At 35.8% G+C, this 21,746-nt stretch overlaps 2 protein-coding genes and 1 non-coding gene across 9 annotated transcripts; 2 read left to right on the top strand and 1 right to left on the bottom strand.

The window, feature by feature from the left end:
* The first annotated feature begins 6,342 nt into the window (after positions 1-6,342).
* Positions 6,343-9,092, top strand: LOC113717033 (transcription factor bHLH30). Of its 3 annotated transcripts, none has more exons than XM_027241676.2 (3): positions 6,343-6,588; positions 7,022-7,552; positions 8,393-9,092. In XM_027241676.2, the coding sequence occupies exons 2-3, from the start codon at positions 7,064-7,066 to the stop codon at positions 8,855-8,857; spliced, it is 954 nt and encodes a 317-aa protein (XP_027097477.2). In that variant the 5' UTR covers positions 6,343-6,588; positions 7,022-7,063; the 3' UTR covers positions 8,858-9,092. The 3 variants fall into 3 exon arrangements, with proteins under 3 accessions (XP_027097477.2, XP_027097476.2, XP_027097475.2); XM_027241675.2 differs by having other exon boundaries at positions 7,012-7,552; XM_027241674.2 differs by lacking the exon at positions 6,343-6,588 and having other exon boundaries at positions 6,595-7,552.
* Positions 9,093-10,610: 1,518 nt separating this feature from the next.
* TRNAI-AAU (transfer RNA isoleucine (anticodon AAU)) lies at positions 10,611-10,684 on the bottom strand. Its single transcript has one exon. It is a non-coding gene; the product is annotated as a tRNA-Ile (tRNA).
* Positions 10,685-12,885: 2,201 nt separating this feature from the next.
* Positions 12,886-21,706, top strand: LOC113717031 (uncharacterized). 5 transcript variants are annotated; one of them, XM_027241669.2, is made up of 14 exons: positions 12,889-13,298; positions 14,409-14,499; positions 14,613-14,697; positions 15,242-15,311; positions 15,587-15,656; positions 15,941-16,010; positions 17,333-17,378; positions 17,466-17,715; positions 17,792-17,997; positions 18,105-18,179; positions 19,576-19,636; positions 19,782-19,862; positions 20,624-20,703; positions 21,368-21,706. In XM_027241669.2, exons 1-14 carry the CDS (start codon positions 13,183-13,185, stop codon positions 21,444-21,446), a joined length of 1,380 nt encoding a protein of 459 aa, XP_027097470.2. In that variant the 5' UTR covers positions 12,889-13,182; the 3' UTR covers positions 21,447-21,706. The 5 variants fall into 5 exon arrangements, with proteins under 5 accessions (XP_071926022.1, XP_027097471.2, XP_027097470.2 ...); XM_027241673.2 differs by having other exon boundaries at positions 14,409-14,504; XM_027241672.2 differs by lacking the exon at positions 12,889-13,298 and adding an exon at positions 13,404-13,956.
* Positions 21,707-21,746: the final 40 nt, after the last annotated feature.

Below are 21,746 nucleotides of genomic sequence, written 5' to 3'. Positions count from 1 at the left end.
AGCTTTAGTTGAATGTAGATTAAGGGTAGCATTTACAGGCAAACACAAATAACTCATCCGGTGTTCCTTTTTTTTTCAGCAACGATAACAGTTTGTATAACCTATTCTAGTCTAATCTAAGGGAAGGGAGGGGGAAAGCCACAAATAGTGGCTAGTAGGAGGTAAGATATACTCGAACACAAATAGTGTTCGAGTATATCTTTTCTTTTTTAGCCTGGGTAATCTTTACTGCATTACAAATCTTGGGTGGGATAAATTTGGTTAATGGACTATTATTAATGTTGAGTACATCGGTTGACTAATTCTAGCTAAAGACCAAGGAGGAATTGTGAACACTGCATTGATAACCGATCCTAGCTCAATAATGTCTTTTCTACTATTTAAGTAAACCACCAGTCTCTCAATTCGAATAATTATTGAGAAATTAAATAAATGGCGAATAAAAACATGAAAATCCGAACATTATAGATTTCCATTACTCTACTCGTTATGAAATTTGTCATTGTCGCCACCGTCATTAATATAAGTAAAATAGCATGCCACCAACTTCACAAACGCCGCGGCCACCACCATCACTGTGCCCGCTAGCATGGCCACAACTACCATCGCAAGCTGTAATTAAATTAGAGAGATAATTCTGACATTAATTTAAAGCATCCAATTTTTAACCAGGACATTTCTTGAGGTATGCCGCTATTCAGGGGAAATGTTGCATAACCCCTAAGTACGTAGTTTTTATATATATATATAATTTTTTCAAGGGCAATAATTAGGCATAGAAGATAGGAAAATAATAACACTTTTGTTTTTTTTTAAGAAAAAAGTTCGGTTGAATTCGCCTTTGGTCACCACCACGGGTCAAAGTAGATCTCCAAAACCATAAATTACTTATAGGAATTCATACAGATCGTCACTAACACAATTATCACGTCGACAGTTGGATTCGAACACACGACATCCTTTTGTGATAAAATGATCCGTCCCTATCAATTGAACCAAGTTGTGTTTCATCCATTTCTTTCAATGCATGGTTGAGCCACAACATGCACAAGCCTTCTTCTTTTGACTACATCCTGAGAAAAAAAAAACATGAGATAAGCACCCATGTATAATACTGGAAAATTAAAGATGAAGCTAAGTTAGTTGTTAATTTAGTAATTAAGTACCCATTAGTACGAGAGTAGTGGCACGAGACTATAATTTAATACACGAAAAAGTGAAGGTGGTCATAATAAATCCAAATTTTGTACTTTCTACACCTCCTTTTGGCTAAATGTAGCCTGTACAATTTGAAACTTTAAAAAATAAGGACCCCATTATAACAGAATGTGAAAAGGTTCATCCTTTTTATTGCGATTTATTTATTTACAAAAGCCAATAATCCGAAAGTCTACTTTTTTCTTTTTTCCAAGAGCAAAAGAGACACGAAAACTAAGGGCTCTTGTGCTTGGTAAAAAGACGTCATGACAGCGTGGGACTGATGTCATTATAAACCCCACAGGCTTTGGCCTTCTCGTGGGCTAAGCTATTAGTGGTGCTGGTGCGAATGTAATCGATTAGTAATTGAATACCATATTGAAATTAAAAAGGAAAACACTGCTCTAATTTGTCATTGTCGAACAAAATTTTTCCTTTTTTACTCTCTGCACCATCCATGTTGATATTAATATTGGAACTTTTAAGATACAAAATACAAAATAAGTCATTTTCTATTAAAAAAGAGACTATAAAGTTCTGAACTTGTAGATGAAGTGATAAATACATTGGAAATTAGGGGTGCGAACAAATCAATTTCAATCGAATTATTTGTCAATCTACTCAATCAAACTCAAGTGCAAATGTAGACGGAGTGATGAGCATTAACTAGGGTTAAAAATGTGTCGAGTTTAATCACGTGATTCGCGAACTTACTCGATCAAAACTCAAACTTATATTCACAGTACCGTGATTAAGCTGGAGTTGAGTTCAAACAATTTGACGAGTCCAAACTTATATATTTTAGCTTGAATCGAATTCCAGTGAGGTACTATTTGAGTTTTGCTAGATTCTTCTACCCCATTCGAGTCACTGCTCAATATTTCATCCACTCAAGTATCTTATTGGCATATACAGTTTGTGCAACTAAGATATAAAAAATGAATACAAAGTAGAAAAGATTAAGGAATTGGGACCAAAGTAGCCATGCGTGTGACCACCAAAAGGGTCCAAGAAAACCCTCCCTTTAGCTTCCCTGCTCAAAGCAAATAGTACTGCAGGCTTAAACAGAGAAAAGGGTCTGCACGTAGAGTGACCTGACGGTGGAAAAAGTGAACCCTCCGTACCAAAAGAGGGCAAAATATAGAAGACGAATAAAGCACCATAAGAGACATTGGAAATAAACTTGTGCACGATTTGGCGTAATTCATCTATGATCTATCTAATTTACTTCCAAAGTTCTAACGTCAATTATGCCAAAAGCGAATTCTTGAATGCTAGTAAATAGTAACATTGCCCAAGTAATCAATCTCAATTCAGGCTCTCTCTCTCTCTTTCACAGACATTCACACCCAACAAGACAAACAAACACATGCATTTACCACAGTACAATTGCCAATCATGGTGCTAAATCTAAAAGGGCGAAAGGGCAAGAAAAAGTTAGTGAGGTTGATGATGGTTTTTGTTTTACTTTTCCTAGCCAATCCTCTGATTAACCGTGCGATTGCTGATCCCTTCTTGTTTTTCATCTTTCAGGCGAAAAAAGCACGTCCAGCGTTTTACTTTGTCTACGTGTAGTAAATAACAACGCTTCATTGTAAAAGTTGATGAGCTTTTAGTATTAGTAGTCGAGCATGTTACTAAAAAGTAAGGAGAATTTAATTAAAAAGTTAATTAGTCTTTTTAAGCATGTAGTAACATAGTTCAATTTAAAATACTCGTTGGTCCAGGTAATTTAAAGAACTATTTTTTAGAATTTGTGTAGGAAGTGGTGGAGTGATCCAATAGTATCTATTGCTGACTAGTGTGGCCTTTAAATCTTGCTAGCTCTATGAACTTATATATATATGAACTTATATATATATATATATGTATATATCAAAAAGAAGAAAACAAACTGCGCATGAATTTTGACTATATGTAGCACTTTTTGTGATGTGATGTATGTGAGATAAAAAGGTGATTGAAATTTGTGAAGTAAATTATTTTACTTCAAATCTTGTTTTTCCAAACACACCCAGTTCTTGTTACCTTTTACATTTTCACTTTTCCCCACACGATTTTTCATTTTCTCATCATGATTTATGACATTTTGACACTTGAATGGAAGGAAATTTCTTGCCAACCTACTCAAGGGTATCTTTTTGGCCTTGTTTGGACAACCATTGTTCCCCTTCCCCCCCGCCCCAAAAAAATTCTTGTATCACAGACATACATATTTTTCTGATCACTTTTTATTTTTCTGATCACAATTTTACCACATATACGTTGCATCTTAAAAAATGCTACCATATTATGTCTCTTCTACTAAGGGTCAAGTCAATAAAAGCAATATAATCGCGGATGATTAGAGAAGAAAAGGAGCTTTTGCAGAATTTGAAGCTTCATATTGACTATTTGACAATAGAAAGAGAGCGTGCAAATTGTATTCATATCTTTAACCCTGCTTGCATATGAAGCTTCTTCACATTTATCCCAAATGATTAATACGTCCATAAGCCAAATCCACATGTTTTCCTCCAAAACTAACAGGGAGGCAAATCTGCCTATTTTCTACAGAATTTCAATGAACCCAAATTTCTTTTGAAAGGTTTAACGAATTGCAGTGACACAAATGTACCTCAATTTATTGAATCTTCTTCACGCAACAATAAATGCCCTTTTGATGACTTTTCCAAATTAGACAAATAATTCTCCATTTTCTCATTCCACAAAGTTCATTTGAATAGTAAACGTTGCTACGATTACATACAATAAATAAGAATTAGACAGAGAGGTTTAAGAAGTTAGGTATGGAGGGACTGCTGAGACAGCTAGGGTCCTTCGAACGTTGGGAAACCAAAGCCACTAGAATGACAACAGTAATCGTCTAAAATAATTATACGTCTCTTCTCTTCGGATGGCCTATGGATACGAGATCTTCAACTACAATTTCTTGCTTGACCAGAAACCAAAAACCAAAAAGTAGGAGTTGGAAGAAGCGCGATGATGAAACGCGCACTGCTGGTAATTGCTGCTACTTGCAAGTAGAAGAATGAAAAACATAAGCGAGGCAATAAACAAAGTTCAGACATATCAACTAGCACCCAAAAAGAAGCTACAAGTTCTCATGGGCTAAGTATTAATTAAGTCTCTGCCCTGATTCTCTTTCAAAAGATTTTCGATTCCAAAAGGCCCTGGCAAATGTCATTGAATGCATGCAACTGAAACCAAGGAACTAGTGTTTGTTAGTGTATATATGCATATGATACAGCAAGATTCATTGAAGGCCATTTGAAGAGAGAGAGAGAGAGGGACTTGTGGAGTAGTAGTAGTCATACTGTACACAGTTTTCTTTTCTTTCTTTTTTTTCCTTATCTTTATCTTTAATGGAACTAGATAGATCATAGATAGAGATAGTAATAGTAATAGTAATAGTACTAGTACTAGGGAAGGAGTGTGTTCCAAGACACAATGATTACAAGGGGTCTTGGGGGGAGCAGAAAGTGCTGGCGTGGAAGTAGCTATGGAGAGGAAGAAGGGAATAATATGGGAAGAACGTGGGGGCTTGACCGAGGAGGAGGAGGAGGAGCTAGGTTCCCATACCAACCTAAGGCAATTGAACCAAGGAAAGAAAAGCTAAGAACCCTTTCTATCATCACACTCATACACATACAAGATACAACAACAAACAACAAACAACAAACAACATGAATGAATATGATACATCACAAACACACACTAACGCACTTTTCTTTCTGTCCATCTCTCTCTCTCTCTCTTTCTGATCTTTTCTGCTTTGTTAATAAATATTGCTGTCTTTGGTCGGTCGACAATCTGTGTGTTGTGTGCTCACTGTGTTGTGTTTGTGTTTCCCCCAACTTCCCAATTCTCACTCTCTCTCTCTCTCATCCTGCCGCAGCAGCACTTACACAAAGTAATTATACGCTTTGAAGTTTGGACCAATCACAAACCATCATGCTTCTTCCTTCAAGATTATACAACAGCCATATCACTACTTAGCATAGCGGTAAAAAAACCAAAAAAAAAAAAAAAATTTTTTTTTCCTTCTTTTTAGTACAGAGGCTAAAGAGATTCCCAATGTACAGCTTACTGTCAAATCCCATTTGATAAAAGATAGCACTACTTTACTTGAGAAAGGGTAATTAATTAATTGATCATAGTATAACTAAATCACAGTCCAACTAAAACTTTTTCTTTTCCTTTTCACAATGACATATGGCCGAAAGTTTTATTACACGAAACTTGACTAATTAGAATACTTTTTCTACAACCATCAATCAATATATAGGATTAACATTTTATATACTAACACTATATATATATATATATATACTTTTACCATTAGATGACATATATATCTGAATTTAAATTTAAACTTTAAATTTTATACTCCCTCCATCCCACTTTGATAGTCCAGTTTTTCTTTTTCATTTGTCCCAAATTATAGTCCACTTTCCAATTGAAAAGTGTAGTTATTTTTTAATTTCTCTAAAATACCCTTATTCAATGTAAGTTGTTATTACTATAAACTATCTTACTTAATATAGATTGTTATTGAATATAACATATCCCATTTAATGCATTTAGATTTTTCAAAACATAGTGATATATGAAATGCCAATTTTTTATTCTTTCAACCTTATTTATATCAATTCAAGTTTTTATGAATAATTAATATAAAGTTGTACTCTATTTAATGTAAAGATACTTTAGAAAAATAGCAATTTAAATTTATTTTTTTAATAAAGTTAAATACTTTTTCTTAAACTGTGAAAAAAAAAAAACTAGAGCTATCAAAATGGGACAGAAAGAATATATGTTTCATGCATCCAATTAACTGTATAATAGCGTATACACTGTCAATCAATATATATAAAATTAAGTACTCGTACATATTTATACTGCTCTAAAGGGAATGTCTATACCATCCTATAGTAATTATGTCCGAATATGAATATTGTGTCAGAACATGAATACGGGAACCAAAAAGAAATTCGCTACTAAGGCTGATAGCTACAGAAATGGATCGTGAGGGAGAAAAGAGTATGCCGTAAGTAGAAAGGAAAGTAAGACCAACAGTACTAGCACACCTCCTCTATATATGTTAGGAGTGGAGGGAGGTGGAAGACTATTGAGGGCCCATAAGAAAACAAAGGAGCCAAAAGGAGACAACCAATAAAGCACACAGGAGAGAAAGAGAGGGAAAGCTTATGCTCAGTTGATGGTAAGATAAAAAGGGGCCGAGCCTCATCATCTCATCCGTCATCACCATTTCGGATTCATTCTATCCCCCACAAAGGCTGTGGCAGAAAGATTAGAAACCTACCAAAGTTTTAAAGATCCGTTTGGAAGAGAAAGACTTTTCAATCACAAATCAACAGCCAAACCAAGGTCTGTTTCGGTCTGTCTGTCTTTCTTTTCTCTCCTCTCTCTCTTTTTTTTTTCATCCTTTCTTCTTCCTTAACATCCCTTTTAATCCCTTTTGCACCCCCAGAGGAAATAGAATCCAAGTTCCTTCTCCGTCCTTTTCTTTAGTATTCCTCCTTTTCATCTTTATGTGAAGAAAGCATGGATGGTAGCTAGTGGAATAATCCAAAAGTCATCCAATGTGATGCTTGTTTTGTAGACTTGGATAAATATATAGTTTCATAAAGTGTGTGTAGAGAGAAGAGAAGAACATATTCACATCCTACCTATATATGCTAGTGGTTTATACTAGGAATCTCTAGTTTTAGTATTACTGTCTATTATGTGCGACAACAACATTGAAGATCAACAAACTGATCATTCTTCTCCTCAAACCATAACAAATAGTGCTATTCAGGGCTTCCAAGAAAAGTTACATCTTCAACCAAGCGGGCTAGAGATGCAGCAACACAACAGTACTGATGCATACTTGGCAGCTGCTGGTGGAGGAAGGTCATCAGGAGGAGGAGGACTGATGTTCCCAGAAGTATCACCAATCTTGCCATGGACAATCCCTCAAGTTCACAGCTTCAATCCAGTTCATCAGTTTCGCGATCACGACCCTTTTCTTCTCCCTCCACCACCATCACCCTACGGGGGGTTATTCAATAGGAGACCTCCTCCTCCTGGTCTGCAGTTTGCGTATGAGGGTTCATCATCAGACCATCTCAGGCTTATTTCTGACACCTGTTTAGGTCAAGTGGTTCAAGCTAGTTCAGCAGCTCCTTTTGGGCTTCAAGCCGAGTTGCAAAAAATGACTGCTCAAGAGATCATGGATGCTAAAGCTCTAGCTGCTTCCAAAAGCCATAGTGAAGCTGAGAGGAGACGAAGGGAAAGAATCAATAATCATCTTGCTAAGCTTCGCAGCTTGCTCCCTAATACCACCAAAGTATGCACCAACATTCCAACCAACTAACTAATCATAAGCAAATTATTCTCATTCCTGCATGGTCTTTTTTGTGTTGCACATGTTTATTAATTCCTCCTTTTATGCTTTGAATTATATTATTAAGATTCTCCGATTCAAAGATCTCTAAATAGATTTCCTGTGAGATTCTACTTAGATTTGTCAAAGTATAGAAGAGGAATTCTTCACGTTTAATAGAAGAAGAGTGAAGAATAAATTTAGGTACGGAAAGTGGCATACTAGGAGAATCGATATTAGATAATAGTCTGGTTGGTATACTTTATTTCTTTTGATATATCTGTGCAGCATTATTTTAAGGATCCATTCTTTCGAGCTGTGTGGTTATATTCTTCTGTTCTGATTGTTGTGGTAGTTCCAAGGTGGTAAGAAAAAAATGGAAAAGGGAAACAAGCGTTAATGTCGCATGGTTGATATGAAAAAGAGAAACCACGGTGCAGTTGAAAAGCTAAATTGGAAAATTCTTGCCGGATTTGCAGTTGATATAACTAGAGAGTTAAAAAGAAATAAAGACAGACAAGGAAGCATTCATGTCAGTCGTATTTGCACACTATAAAGTATAAACTCCCCCATGCCTAGTCTCAATAAACCCCAGTCCACCCTTAAAATGATCAAAAAGTATCTACCTAAGAACCATTCTTCAACTACGCATCCCAACCCTCTCCTCTCTTCTTTCCACACATCTTGAAATATCTAGTTCGTCTTCTATGCATGTTCAGACTTGTTATCTTGATTTATATCCTTGCTTTACTATTAAAAGCATGTACATTTACTAACTCGCTCATTTACTTTTTTGTGGTTAAGACGGATAAGGCATCATTGCTGGCTGAAGTGATACAACATGTGAAGGAGCTAAAGAGGCAGACTTCTTTGATAGCTGAATCAACACCAGTTCCAACTGAGATTGATGAGTTAACAGTTGATAATGCGTCTGATGAGGACGGTAAGTTGGTGATAAGAGCTTCATTGTGCTGCGAAGACAGGTCTGATCTCTTGCCTGATCTCATTAAGACATTAAAGAGTCTGAGGTTGAGAACACTGAAGGCTGAAATAACAACTCTTGGTGGTAGAGTTAAGAATGTTTTGTTCATCACTGGGGAGGATGATACAGACAGTGATGACCAGCAGCAGCAGCAACAGTACTCTATCAGCTCAATACAGGAAGCCCTTAAAGCAGTTATGGAGAAAACCAACGGTGATGAGTCCGGTTCAGGGAATGTTAAGAGACAAAGAACCAACATAAATATCCTTGAACATAGGTCCCTTTAACTATATTAACATTATAATCAGTTTCTTCATCTTTCTTGTGTGTTATTCTGTGTGCTTTTTGGTGTGTTTTTGTGGGGTTTTTATTTTTCAACAATAATTAGTTTGTGCTGGTGTCCAACTATTAGCCATTCAGTATCATCAATACGTAGTATTACAACTTTACAAGGGGGTTTCTTCCCTAGTATTATTGTCGATCAAAATACACACAACTCTGATGGGGTTGAGTTTAGCACTACTACTGAATACTGATATGATCGCACCCGATATGGAGTACACATTTCCACTGAGTAATATATCTGAACGCCTGAAAGTCTGAAACAGACAACGTGGGACTGTGGTTGGTGGGAGTTCCAAGTTTGTTGTGACTCGGATTGCTTGTGCTACTAGACAATGCCACAGAGAGAAAGAAAGATGGAGAGTGGGATAAGAAGGGAAGAAACAGCGAAGGATCTTTTTCGTGAGGAGAGAAACCTGATATAAAAACCTAAGAAAGAAATGTGGATTTTGATAGCTTTCTTTATCTCATTTGGGGGGGGGGGGGGGGGGGGGGCAAAAGAAGAAGTCAGTGGTGAGTTTGTTTTCTAGCGACGAGATGCTTCTTGTCTCTTTTAACAATCTCTATCTCTCGGCAGCATGTACATGACATAACAATCATAAGAAGAAGTGTCGAGACTTAATCTTCCAAGATAGGGCTTTAACTTCCATCCATATATAACAACTTTTCCTCCTGCATCTTCCCATTGGTACGATATGCTGATTTAGGCTTCCAGCTCCGGTGGTCCAACGAAGAGAAGAGAGAGTTTTTACCAAAGCAAGCAAGTTTCAGAGCTATTCATCACTCACGAGACCTTGTGACGACTGAGTTCAGAAGAAAAAATGTATATATCATGTTATATACTGGTGGCCTGATTCCTTGCCTGCCTTCTCTACTTGGTCTTCCTTGACTCCTTCTTTGCCTTTATTTACTTATTTCGGATTTGGGTCGTTGGTCATGGTCATGGCCTCATGGGGTGTTGTCTTTGTTAATTACTAGTGTCAAGGTTGATCATGATGTCGGTCATCTCATATATATATATATGGATACATATTTTCACTTGGGGTTTACTCTATACATTCACTACTAGTGGGTATATTTGGTTTCAAATTTCTAGTGCTCAACTTGCGCATTTCCAACTCTAATCATTGCCAAAGTTGCTATGCTATGCGGTGCCTCTCAATTTTGTGCATATTCATTCCTTCCCAAAATTTTTTTTTTTATTTTTGTGTATATCATATAGTAGTCTAAATTAGTAAACACGAGAGTAAAGCATACAGTTGCCACTCTTTCTCTGAGAAAGGGAGCTTTGTTGTGAGTTTCAGTCAATTTTAGCTTTATCAGTATCAATCTTTCCATTGCTTTTGTAGATGGATCATGTTACACAAAGTACGCAGACAACATGAAGGAGATACCATCTTTCATTAGATTTGTACCTAGCCAGAAACTATCAATACATAAATATGAAAACAACAAAATATATTAATATAACAGAGCGAGTAAATCAAATAGGAGTAATAGTTTTCGGGCCATCTCAGTTTTCCGGATGGTGCTTGGATTCTCCTCCAACAAAAACGTATCGAGACGGCATTGAAGTTGGCTGCACGAGAAAAAAAAGAAAAAAACAAAGTTGTTTTCATGCTCAATGCTCATTCCCGTTTAATCAAAATCAATATTGCTTGCACAACATTAATTTAACCAAAAAAAAAGGATGAAAAATGGCCCATGCAGGTCTCGAACCTGCGACCTTCGCGTTATTAGCACGACGCTCTAACCAACTGAGCTAATAGGCCGCTGATGCAGATGTATAACAAGAGACACAAGTGAGGTCAAATTGCACCAGCGTCCTTGAATAAGATGCTATGTCTCATCTTGTCCCTTCAAAAGATTTTTATTGAAATTTGACCCACCGATTAGATGTCAAGTATGACGTGTCACAAATGCTGGAATGGAAAATTGAAGCAAGTTATATTTACCACCTATATGCCACACTGCCAAGCCTTCTAAGGCTTGGTGGTGCGGGAGGTCAAGGGTTCCATTCTTGCCTCCCATAAAAAATTGTCACTAAATGTGACGGCTCTCAGTGGTTATCTTCGATGGAGTTTCTACTCACATCGAGTCCCCTTCTCCCTCCTCATAGATTAGACTATATTAGGTTATGGGGATCCTATCGTTGCGACAAAAAAATATATATTTACCACCTATATAATTTATAATTCTCAAGAGGTCAAGTCACTACAATTACACTCTGTTTGTTTCTTCTCTGTTTTGCTTATACCTTATACTATTGACGCCTGTTCCACTTGTTGAAGCCTGAAGCCAAAATTCCTCCCCCCTAAATAGTCTTGCCAACTTTACACCTTTTTTTTTTATAATAGAGAAAAATTTGAATGATTTCGAGTTTATGAGTCAAAGTATACCTGCCTTGCTACTTCTCACCCTAGATATTTTTCATGTTTCTCACTTTGCTTTCTAGCTTTCATCTTGTTATATTTTCCAATAACAAATAGCTACGACACCATTTTATCTTTGTGGGGGCATCGAATCCTTCTCTCTCATCATTTTTTGGCCGTGAGGTGGGGGAAGGGAAAGGGGATTTTTTTCCCCGTTTTATATGAGATGGGGACAAGAAAGGATACTTCCGTCACACCCAACATTCTGTACCTCACCATTGTAATAAATTAAAAAAGAGTATGTGTATGTATGTATATGTTTGTGTATATATATATATATATGTGTGTGTATGTGTATGTATGTAGACACATATATGTACATTATAACTACATATTAATAACAGAAGCATATACAAACATACATACATATATGCATACATATACATATATATACACGCGTGCGCGCACACTATATATATATTATTATTTGAGAACTAAAATATCATAAGGATTTTTTTCCGGTTTTAAATGGGATAGGGACAAGAAAGGATACTTCTGTCACATCCAACATTCCATTCCTCACCATTGTAATAAACTAAAAAAGAGTATGTGTATATATGTATATGTGTGTGTATGTGTATATGTATGTATATAGACACACATATGTACATTATAACTACATATTAATAACAAAAGCATATACAAACAAACATACATACATATACAAATATATATATATATATAAACGCACGGGCGCACGCACACAAATATATATATATATATATATGTGTGTGTGTGTGTGTGTATATATTATGATTTGAGAACTAAAATATCATAATTTTATGCTAAAATGATGATTTGGTTATTTTTAGTTGAATTTTTTCACACGCTGTAAATTGTTTACCAAAGAAATAAAAACAAATATGATGGTTATAAACTTGGATTTGCTATTAAATGTGGAAAAATAAATTCAAAAGATCAAAATGATTTTAAACTTGACTTCACATTGAATATTTAGCTAGCGCAAATGTGTTTGAATAGAGTATTATTTGAAATAATTACAATAGCACTTTTTGTGATATGATGTGTGTAAGATAAAAAAGTAATTGAAAATATAAAAAGGTGAATTAGAAAATGTGTTTATGATGTAAGCGAAATATTATTTGGGATAAATTAGCAATCCAAACACAATGTAAAAGAACAATTTATAAAGTTGTTATTGTTTTATATATGTAAACAAATAATGTCAAAACAAAAAATAAAATTATGATTAGCCAACTGCGGTGACATGGAAGAGGACGAGCAAGGGGGTAATGGAACGGGGGAGAGGGGAAGAGTGGATAGGAATTTTAGAACATGAGGAAGGGGATGAGCCATCTTTAGAATTATAAAATATAAGTAATCTCTCAACTTTTTGTGTTGCTTAAGTGACATCCCTTTGTTATTAAGGGGAAGAAAATGGCGATTACGTCCTTGTGGACCAAATAGACGAAATCACCCTTCACTTGCAAACAAACGTTACATTTTCCGGCCAAAGGTTCAATGGCGCTTTGGTCAGTCTAAAATTTTCCCGCAGCTAAACTAAACAACAACGTTGGCGTGAAAAGTGAAAACCAAGTATCAAACAGCTGAACAAATCAATGAAAAAAAAAAAAAAACAATACAAAAACCTCTGCAAAAGCAATCAAACGTTGTTGTTTAGCGGTACTCTTTATTCTAGTTCCGCTGTTCAAATTGTCCGAAACTTCTCACCAAATCAGTTCCTTCTAATCGAGTCATTGGCTTGTAATTCTAGTACCATCCCGTTTCAAATTTACCTCACTAAAAAATTCCCTTTTATTTTTTCTCTCTGCAATTCCCTTTCTTCACTTCCTCTAATCGATTCTACAAACTGAATTATGAGTTGGAGAAGAGTTCTCAAGTCTTTGCAAGCAGTTTTAGCTCATGGGTTCCTCTTCACTTTCACTCTTCTTCTCGCTCTAAAGCTTGATCGAACGCTTCATCATTCTTGGTGGTTCGTTTTCTATTTTTAATTTATTCGTTTCTACGTATATATGTGTCACGTACACAAAATGGGATTGGTGAAATTTGGGAAGGGTTATTCAGGGTTATCATTTTCATTACTTGGTTATTCAGCATTTGTCAATATTTTTCAAATTCTTGTTAATTGCAGTCTCAATATTGCTTAGCTGGAGACTGGTGTGAATTTGTGTTCTAGTTTAAATAATTAATCTTTCTGATGCCGGTCTTGATTTTTTCCTTTTCTTTTTTTTACAAATATTTACTCAAGCAAAAAAATTGTTAGTAGCAATAAGCTGTAGAAAAGGGTATATTAGTGTGAGGAGAACTGTCACATCCATTGAATTTTCGGATGGTTTGAAAATTTTAGTTACCCAATATAAGAAAGTAGCTTGCTTTTGAACTCACCTTTTTATTGGATGTGTATGTTTAGGCACTTCAGATATTTTCTGAAAATTATAATTGATGAATTTATCTTCAATTTGGACCCAGTGATTTAAGAAATTAAGAGAGGAAATTGATGAATTATGGCTTTTGTTAAATCCTAAAAGCTACTGCTACTGATTGTAGTATGCTATTTTTTTCCCTCTCTCTCCGTCTGTCTGTCTTTGTGGATAATTCTCTTTTCATGCGTGGATTTGCGGCAAATTTAGGTTTGCCTGCTAGATATTTTACTTTGCTGCTTGGCTACTCTGCTTGTGATTTCTACATGAAAAAATAATAAAGTTGGAAACTTGGAGGATTTTGTTCACAGAGCAGAGCCGTATGATTATTTCTAGCAGTATTCCATTCCAGGAGGAAATTTAGAGATAAGATCAGATGATTGATACACTATTTCTTCGGTCATTGATTTGCCAAGCTGTCATGAATCAGAAAAAAAAAAAAAAGGAATTGGTAGCTCCAATTTACATATAAGGACTAACAAAGTAAGAATAGAAGGTTGGGTTGATATTATTTTTGGGTGTGCATCTAGGGGTGCAATTAATCGCATGTATTGTTTCAAAATCTCTCCATCTTTTTGATATATTTTCTACAGTTCCATGAGCATTTGAAAGAATTTGATGTCCAGATTTTGAGAAGATTCTGTGATTTTTAACTTTTGCAGGGTCATTTTTCTTCCTCTCTGGTTGTTTCATGTTGTAGTAGCAAGGGGTAGATTCTCTTTACCTGCTCCTTCGATGCCACATGATCGCCATGTATGGTACAATATGTCTGATGTATTTTATATGTCAACAGTTAGATAACTCTTATTAACTGTTCATTTCAAAGCCGTTTATCATGACATAAAGATGCACTCTTCGATGAGCAGTGGGCACCATTTCATGCTGTCATGGCGATACCATTGCTTGTTCCTTTTGAGCTACTTCTCTGTATATATCTCGAGAACCATGATGGTATACTGCCAAATCCCTTGACAAGAGTTATTGATGTTTTTTGATTTTAACAGCATGTTGTTCATTTTGCTGCACAATAAATTTCTTCTCTTTTTTTCTTTATTTTTATGGTATCATCTTCAAATTTGATTACTGTGTTTCTCTTTTTTATTTTAACAGCATGTTGTTCATTTTGCTGCACAATAAATTTCTTCTCTTTTTTTCTTTATTTTTATGGTATCATCTTCAAATTTGATTACTGTGTTTCTCTTTTTGTGCTCATGTGTATGGTTTTTCTGACAACATTTAGTATATGTACTTAGCATGTTTTAGAGTGTTATTTTTGCTCCTATGCAATGTTTATTGTCTATTTTTGGCTGGTTGCTTTTGTATTTACCTTCTCTGAAACTCTTCTATTATCATACGTCCATTTGCTTCTTATTTAATATTCTACAGCACACTTGAAATATCATCTGCAGTTTCTGGGCTAATTGTCTTTTCTTTCTTTACTAACAAGTCTTGATCTCCAGAGACCCTTAAACTCATGAACACTGGTTAATTGCAGCTGTGAATCTGAAGATTGTATTTTTGCCCTTGCTAGCATTTGAAACAGCAATTTTGGTTGATAATGTTAGGTGAGATATCTTTCCAGCCAAGATATCTTCTTAGCTTGGAAGAAGTTTAGTTGCATATATCTCCTCTGTGTGTGTTTATATGTGTGGATGGGAAGTCGAAAATTCCATTAAAATGAAGGAAATAGTTATAGACTCACAATGTTGACCAAAAAAAACATGTTTTCAATGTTTTCAGTTCAATAAAGAAACTCAGTTATGAGAATTTCCACTTTGTAGTTGACTCTTGCAGACTTGGCTTTGAGCATTTTTAACACAACACCAAAGTTGTTTTTCAGGATGTGCAGGGCTTTAATGCCAGGGGAGGAGGAAAGCATGAGCGATGAAGCAATATGGGAAACCCTGCCTGTAAGTATCAAGTTTTATAACTTATGGTTTTAAATACTAAAGGTGGTATTATTGCCATTCATTGTCGGCAATCAGCTGACCTAGAGGTGGGATCATTTCCATTTTTGTTTTACTATACACTCTTTTGTTTACCCAAATCTCCTTCAAACATCTTTGGTAATATTTATGTGATATAATTGCATAGCTGTGGGAGGTTCTTGGTTTGTTACTTTGTTTCACTTGTATTTATGAAATCATGTGGATATTTTTTCAGACCTTCTAACCAAAATTTCTCTTTGTCTCAGCACTTTTGGGTGGCAATCTCCATGGTCTTTTTTATTGCTGCAACAATCTTCACTCTGTTGAAGCTGTGTGGTAATGTGTAAATTGCTTACTTTCTGGATTGATTGAAGTGTAATACTGATGTTAGATGACCTTAATTTGGATACTAACTCAAACATGTCTGTAAGCTTCTTGTTGCTGCACTAATTTATGGGAGGGTTTTCGCAGTTCAGACTGTTCAACTGTGATATAACCTGCCCCCTCTTTCAGGTGGGGAGTGAAAAGTGTATGTTTGTAGAAAGATCAGCAGTATGTTCAACAAAAAAAATGATTCATCACTTCCAACCTTAAATTGTTAAGATGTCTATTAACCAAAAGGGTTCAAATAGGTGACAGGCTAATATGGCTAAAGTACGATTCCTTGGTTTGTGAGAACCAAATGGTGTTCAGATGTAACACATTCAGTAGATAAATTCATTGTGGATTGGGAACATGTGAGATCCTTGAATGTTGAAGTAGCAAATGATTAGTATCTTATGGAATACAACTTTGTGATGCTTCATGTTTGTATTCTTATCAACTTGACTGCTGTTTGTGAGGATATGTCGTGAGATTTCATTAATGTCATCCCTGTAATTATTTTGAAAGTTTTGCAAACGTGATATCTGTCAGTTTAGATCTGTAATCACCAACTCATTAGGTACTTCTTTGGAACCCCTCAATAAGTTGATGGTTTGCAGTTATATATAGGGTTTTCATGACTCTCCATGCCCCCTTTGTACGAGCACTTACGTTAATAGGCGTACTTGTAAAGGAAAATTGCATAGTGATTTTTGTAAGCTGAATATGTGTATGTGTTGTTGGATCCTTTAGGAGATAAATATTATCTATTATATTGATAAGTTATTATTTTAATGTTACATAGTACTCCCTCCGTCCCATTAGAAGTGTCATGCTTTCCTTTTTAGTCCGTCCCAAAATTAGTGTCACTTACCAATAATGGTAATAAAAACTTTCACCGATTTCCACTGATACCCTTAAATCTTACAACAAGATTCTTATATTTTAGTGGGCCCCAAAGTTCACCTGTGAAATAGAGAATTTTCATGTGATGGTGTGTGAGTGTCACGTTAGAACCAGCAGGATTCGTGCATTGCACTTTCTCCAAAAGGGCTTGAAAATATATCATATGTATGGGTCCCACAATCATATCACTACTCTATCCTACCATCAATGGAGCAACACGTCAGGCTGCATAGCTAATTCAACCGGGGCATTCTTGGAACATAACCCATTACCTTTTGAAATCGGAGCACTGTTGAAAAAATGTGGGATTCCCAAAGCACGACAGATTCATTGGGACAGAGGGAGTATTATTTTGTTATCATAATTTATCCTGCTAAAACCATGTGCAGGTGATGTTGCTGCTCTTGGTTGGTGGGACTTGTTCATTAACTATGGGTACAATCAGTTCAAACTTGTACTTTTGAAAAGCACTGGCAGTTTTTCTTCTGAAGTTAATGTTTATGTGGGTATATTTGCTTTCAGTGTTGCAGAGTGTTTTGCCTTTCTTATTTGCACAAAGTGGCATAATCCTGCAATTCATAGACGTTCCCATGTTAGACCAGCCAGCTCATCTGCAGCAACAGTTACGCATCTAAGCTGGAATAGTGGATTAGTAGTATCCTCAGATGAAGATTATCAACAGAGTAGGCTGTGCAGCTTGCAGGACATTGGTGGGCATGTGATGAAAGTTCCTCTAATAGGTTTCCAGATCCTGCTTTTCATGCGCTTAGAGGTATATGTCTCCCATTAGTGTTGCAGATACAGTGATGAGTGAATTAGGATCCTGAATTAGTTTTGTTCAATTTCAGGGAACACCATCCAGTGCTAGACATATACCAATTCCAGTCCTCTTTGCTCCCCTTTTGTTGCTGCAAGGAGCTGGGTTTTTATTTGCTATCTATCGCTTTGTGGAGAAACTTATTATGCTCCTGCATAGTGATACTGGTGCAGGAATCTATTTTAGGATATCCACACCTGTTTGTAATTATTTGGGGTTTATGCATCATGGATCAAGGTTAGCTTTAAATCTACTAGAAAAAAGTATGACCCTTCTGATCTTTGAAAACTTCAAGTATAATGACTGAATGTTTTTGTATAAGAAAGGGATATTGTTGATTGCAGGTTGTTGGGTTGGTGGTCAATTGATGAATCAAGTAGCGAAGAGCAAGCACGCCTTTATTATGCTGGAACATCAGGGTAAGTGTGTCTATATATCAGTTATTAACAACCTTACCAATTATCTCTTAGGTTTGATATATTTACATGTATGAATATATTTGTAATTGTCTATCTCAGTCCTGTTTGTGGATTTTAATATTAGTGAAAACTCATGAGGTCCAACCAAAATTGGTCTTGATATCAAAATTTTGCACAATTTTGCATTTGAGAGGTGTTTATGGTCCAGTTCACACCATTTAAAACTCATCCACAGGCAAAATATCCAGATCCTGTTCTTTCCAAATCCCACTTCCACCCTTCTATTGTGGTCAAAGTTTTTCAAGCATGGCTGTTTGTAAACCTTTACACATCCTGTACTCGTGGGCTTTCGGTTCCTGGAACATCCCTGGATATTGCTGATAATTTGTACCTGAGAGCCAAAGAGAAACTTGTTACTCGGACAAGAAAATTCTGTCTTAAGGCTGAAGTTTTCATACCTTGGAATTATAGGAAAAATGAAAAAGGAAAAACTGAGATTTTCTGGTTGAATTGCAAATCTGGCATCTATCATTAGTTTACTTATAAAAATATACTGCTTGACATGTTTAGCTGCTAGTTAATAATATTGCCTGGTGCCTTTGATAATTTGCTAACACCTTACCTTGCTGGGCAAGATGTCTTTTTACTGTTTTGTCTGGGTAGTGGGAGTCAAAATTTATTACACTAGTTACGAGTCCCTTTATGTGCTGAAACAGCAGTTACTGTCGTTAGAATTTTTGTTAAGAGAGGACAGTGAATTAATACAAAAAGAGACAGATCGCTGAAGCCTGAAGTTAACATAATCAGAATAGTTCTGAGATTGTATACTTCACTATTCACAAAATACAGTAAGTAGTTTTATGGGGCCAGTTAACCTGTAACAAGTAACTTGTGATCCCACATCTTCATCTTCTATATATCCATTTGTTTCCTATGTTTCTTTCAAAATCATAATCTTAAATTTGAAAGAAAAAAAAAGAACAAAGATTGACATTCAATCTGAAATGGAGGGAGTGCACAGTAAGGCATTGATGTCTTGAAGAATCATCTTACATTTTTATGTGAGTAATATATCTCCAAAATGAATAGTGGCAAGGTGTGTGAGGGCTAAAATTTGATTTCCTGTTGTGTGGAATACATGAGTTGCAGTATGTTTTGGTGGGATCATCTCATTTAGCATTTGACAAGTTCCTAATTGCTACAAGAGAGTATTGGATTGCTTGGTAACAGGTTGTTTTGTTCTGCATAGATTATTAACGCAAGCTTTTCCTTCCTTAATGTTATTTTTCTGGATCCATTAGTTAAGTTCCTGATTCTTATGAAAGTTGTTCCCTCATTCTATATGAAAGTGTTTGATTGTTAAACCTTATGTGCTACAACCAATTTTCACGTGCAGGTACAGCACATTCTCACCCGATGCTGTAAAGAAAATGCCAAAATCTGAACTGGCCGAGGAGGTGATCTCACATTATTTCTGTAGTTTCTTTTCTGGTCTACTGGATACCTTGCTCTTGTTTCTTGTCCACCTTCTCATTTAAGCCAGTTTTATCAAGGTTTTGTCGGAATTGGATCATACTAATTTGTTTCTGTTTCTTTTTCTAGATATGGAGGCTACAAGCAGCATTGAGTGAGCAAACAGAGGTCACTAAGTTTAGCCAGGAGGAGTTTGAAAGACTTCAAAATGTAAAATTACAACTTAAAGTAAATGATTTTAGAGAAATTGGGATCCACTTAGTGTCTATATTTTGAACATTTGGCCAATAGGCCAACAAGTTGAATTGTTGAGTTTTATCATGAATTAACCTTCTGCATGAGTACTTTGAGTGCTTTTTGCTAGTCCATTCAGATGGTAGATTATGTAGAATATATGATTGTTTAATATATTGGCAATAGGTGTTGGATGTCAGCTCTTATAAAATTGTGCTTTTGGTGACTAACAGAACATGTTCACTTACTGGCATGAGTCAACCTGAACTGATCCTCTTGCTTTTGTTTCACATGTTTACCTTGATTGAAGTTAATTGGTAATTTGTTGTATCCAAATGTGTTGCTATCTTTTGCATGGTATGAAAGTGGTATGTCATGCAGGCGATAAGGCATCCAGATGTCATGGTCCAGTTCTCCCAAGATTGCAAAAAGGCAGTAATTTCAAACAAATTTACGAGTGCACAACTTGGACCATGTTCAGTGTCCCACTAAACAGTGTACTATATGGTTCAGTAGATTCTTTTTCCTTGTTCTACAATCCTTGAGAGGAAACTGAAGCGCTAAAAGTTCTGATTAAGTTGATCCAAGTTTTGCTAAATTGGTTTTTAGATAGAAAAGTGCTAGATTGTGAAAGATGACTGACTTTATCTATGTGTGTTTTCTTTTCTCTTATTAAATTGATGCATATTGGGTTACTGACTTGAAAGTTTTTTTTCTTCCCCTGGTATCAATTTCAGGAAAAAATTCTATGTAGAGTTTGCTTTGAGGAGCAGATAGATACAGTTCTGCTTCCTTGTAGGCATCACATTCTTTGCAGGTATATCCTGCGCCTTCTTGCTGTTAATAATTTTTTATTCTTAATGTAGTCTTCTTTCTTTTCTTACCAAGAAAAAATTTCGTAATTGTTGCTTCCTGGGAATTGGATTCTGAAACATCTCCATTAGATTCGGAAAAGACTGCCTTCACTTGGATTAAGTTCGTTTTACTTTTCAAGGAAAGAAATTCTTAACTAATTTCCTTGAAATTCAAGTTAGGATAAATGCACATTGAGAAATTCCGTCACTAGAAACACAAATTCTGCAGTTGAGTTCTTTCTTGAAACTTATACATACGCTATTCACGTCTGCAAAAAGTTCAAACCTAGAACTTAGTTTTGTAAGCCTTCAAGTTATAGAACTTTAAAAACTACACTTCATATTGAATGAAAGTTCTGTGTAACTGTCAAACTCTCACTTTAATTATACAGCACTCGAGCAATTGCAAGAATGCCATCATCATCTATAATCTCCATCATCATCTATAATCTTCAAAATGCAGTATTAGAACCCTCGAGACCTTGTTTAATATATCTAACGAATCCTTGTTTTTTCGTATAATGATGACATATTTCTGATAAATGTCTCAGCTTCTATAGACAAATATAATACATCTTGCTATCAAAAGAAGACCAGCTGTACTTACCATTTTGCTCATGTAATCAGCACCTGCAGTGAAAAGTGCAAAAAGTGCCCTGTGTGCCGTGTATATATCGAGGAACGCATGCCTGTATATGATGTGTAGCTTGTCTCTGTTAGCGGGAATAAACCAAGACATCTTCCCGTAACTTGGCTTTGTTGTCCCAAGTCTCAGTTCAATGATGTGTTAATTAGATGGTGGCTGCATTTTTGGCCAGTCATGTCGCCACAGGTTTTCCTATGACTCATCAAGTGCTAGTATATATTGAAGCCTAATAGGTATACTGCACCATTGATGTTGTAAAGAATTCCGTCTATGCTGCTGGTATAATATAATAGAGTATGAAAAAAAAAAGTTAATTGTCATCCGCCGTAATTACCACATACATGTTATGAAGGGAAAAGG

Source organism: Coffea arabica, chromosome 11c, assembly GCF_036785885.1.
Source record: "Coffea arabica cultivar ET-39 chromosome 11c, Coffea Arabica ET-39 HiFi, whole genome shotgun sequence".
In the NCBI taxonomy this organism is placed as follows: domain Eukaryota; kingdom Viridiplantae; phylum Streptophyta; class Magnoliopsida; order Gentianales; family Rubiaceae; genus Coffea; species Coffea arabica.
Note: the sequence above shows the minus strand (reverse complement) of the source record. Positions and strands in the feature narration are given on the sequence as shown.

What these genes read in the sequence shown, in the direction of transcription:
- LOC113717033 (XM_027241674.2), top strand. Translation starts at nt 6,947, where the DNA reads ATGTGCGACAACAACATTGAAGATCAACAAACTGATCATTCTTCTCCT. An exon ending in TGCTCCCTAATACCACCAAA is followed by an intron (nt 7,553 to 8,392) that starts GTATGCACCAAC and finishes TTTGTGGTTAAG; the next exon opens with ACGGATAAGGCATCATTGCT.
- LOC113717031 (XM_027241669.2), top strand. Translation starts at nt 13,183, where the DNA reads ATGAGTTGGAGAAGAGTTCTCAAGTCTTTGCAAGCAGTTTTAGCTCAT. An exon ending in CACTCTGTTGAAGCTGTGTG is followed by an intron (nt 16,011 to 17,332) that starts GTAATGTGTAAA and finishes AACCATGTGCAG; the next exon opens with GTGATGTTGCTGCTCTTGGT. An exon ending in TTTATGCATCATGGATCAAG is followed by an intron (nt 17,998 to 18,104) that starts GTTAGCTTTAAA and finishes TGTTGATTGCAG; the next exon opens with GTTGTTGGGTTGGTGGTCAA.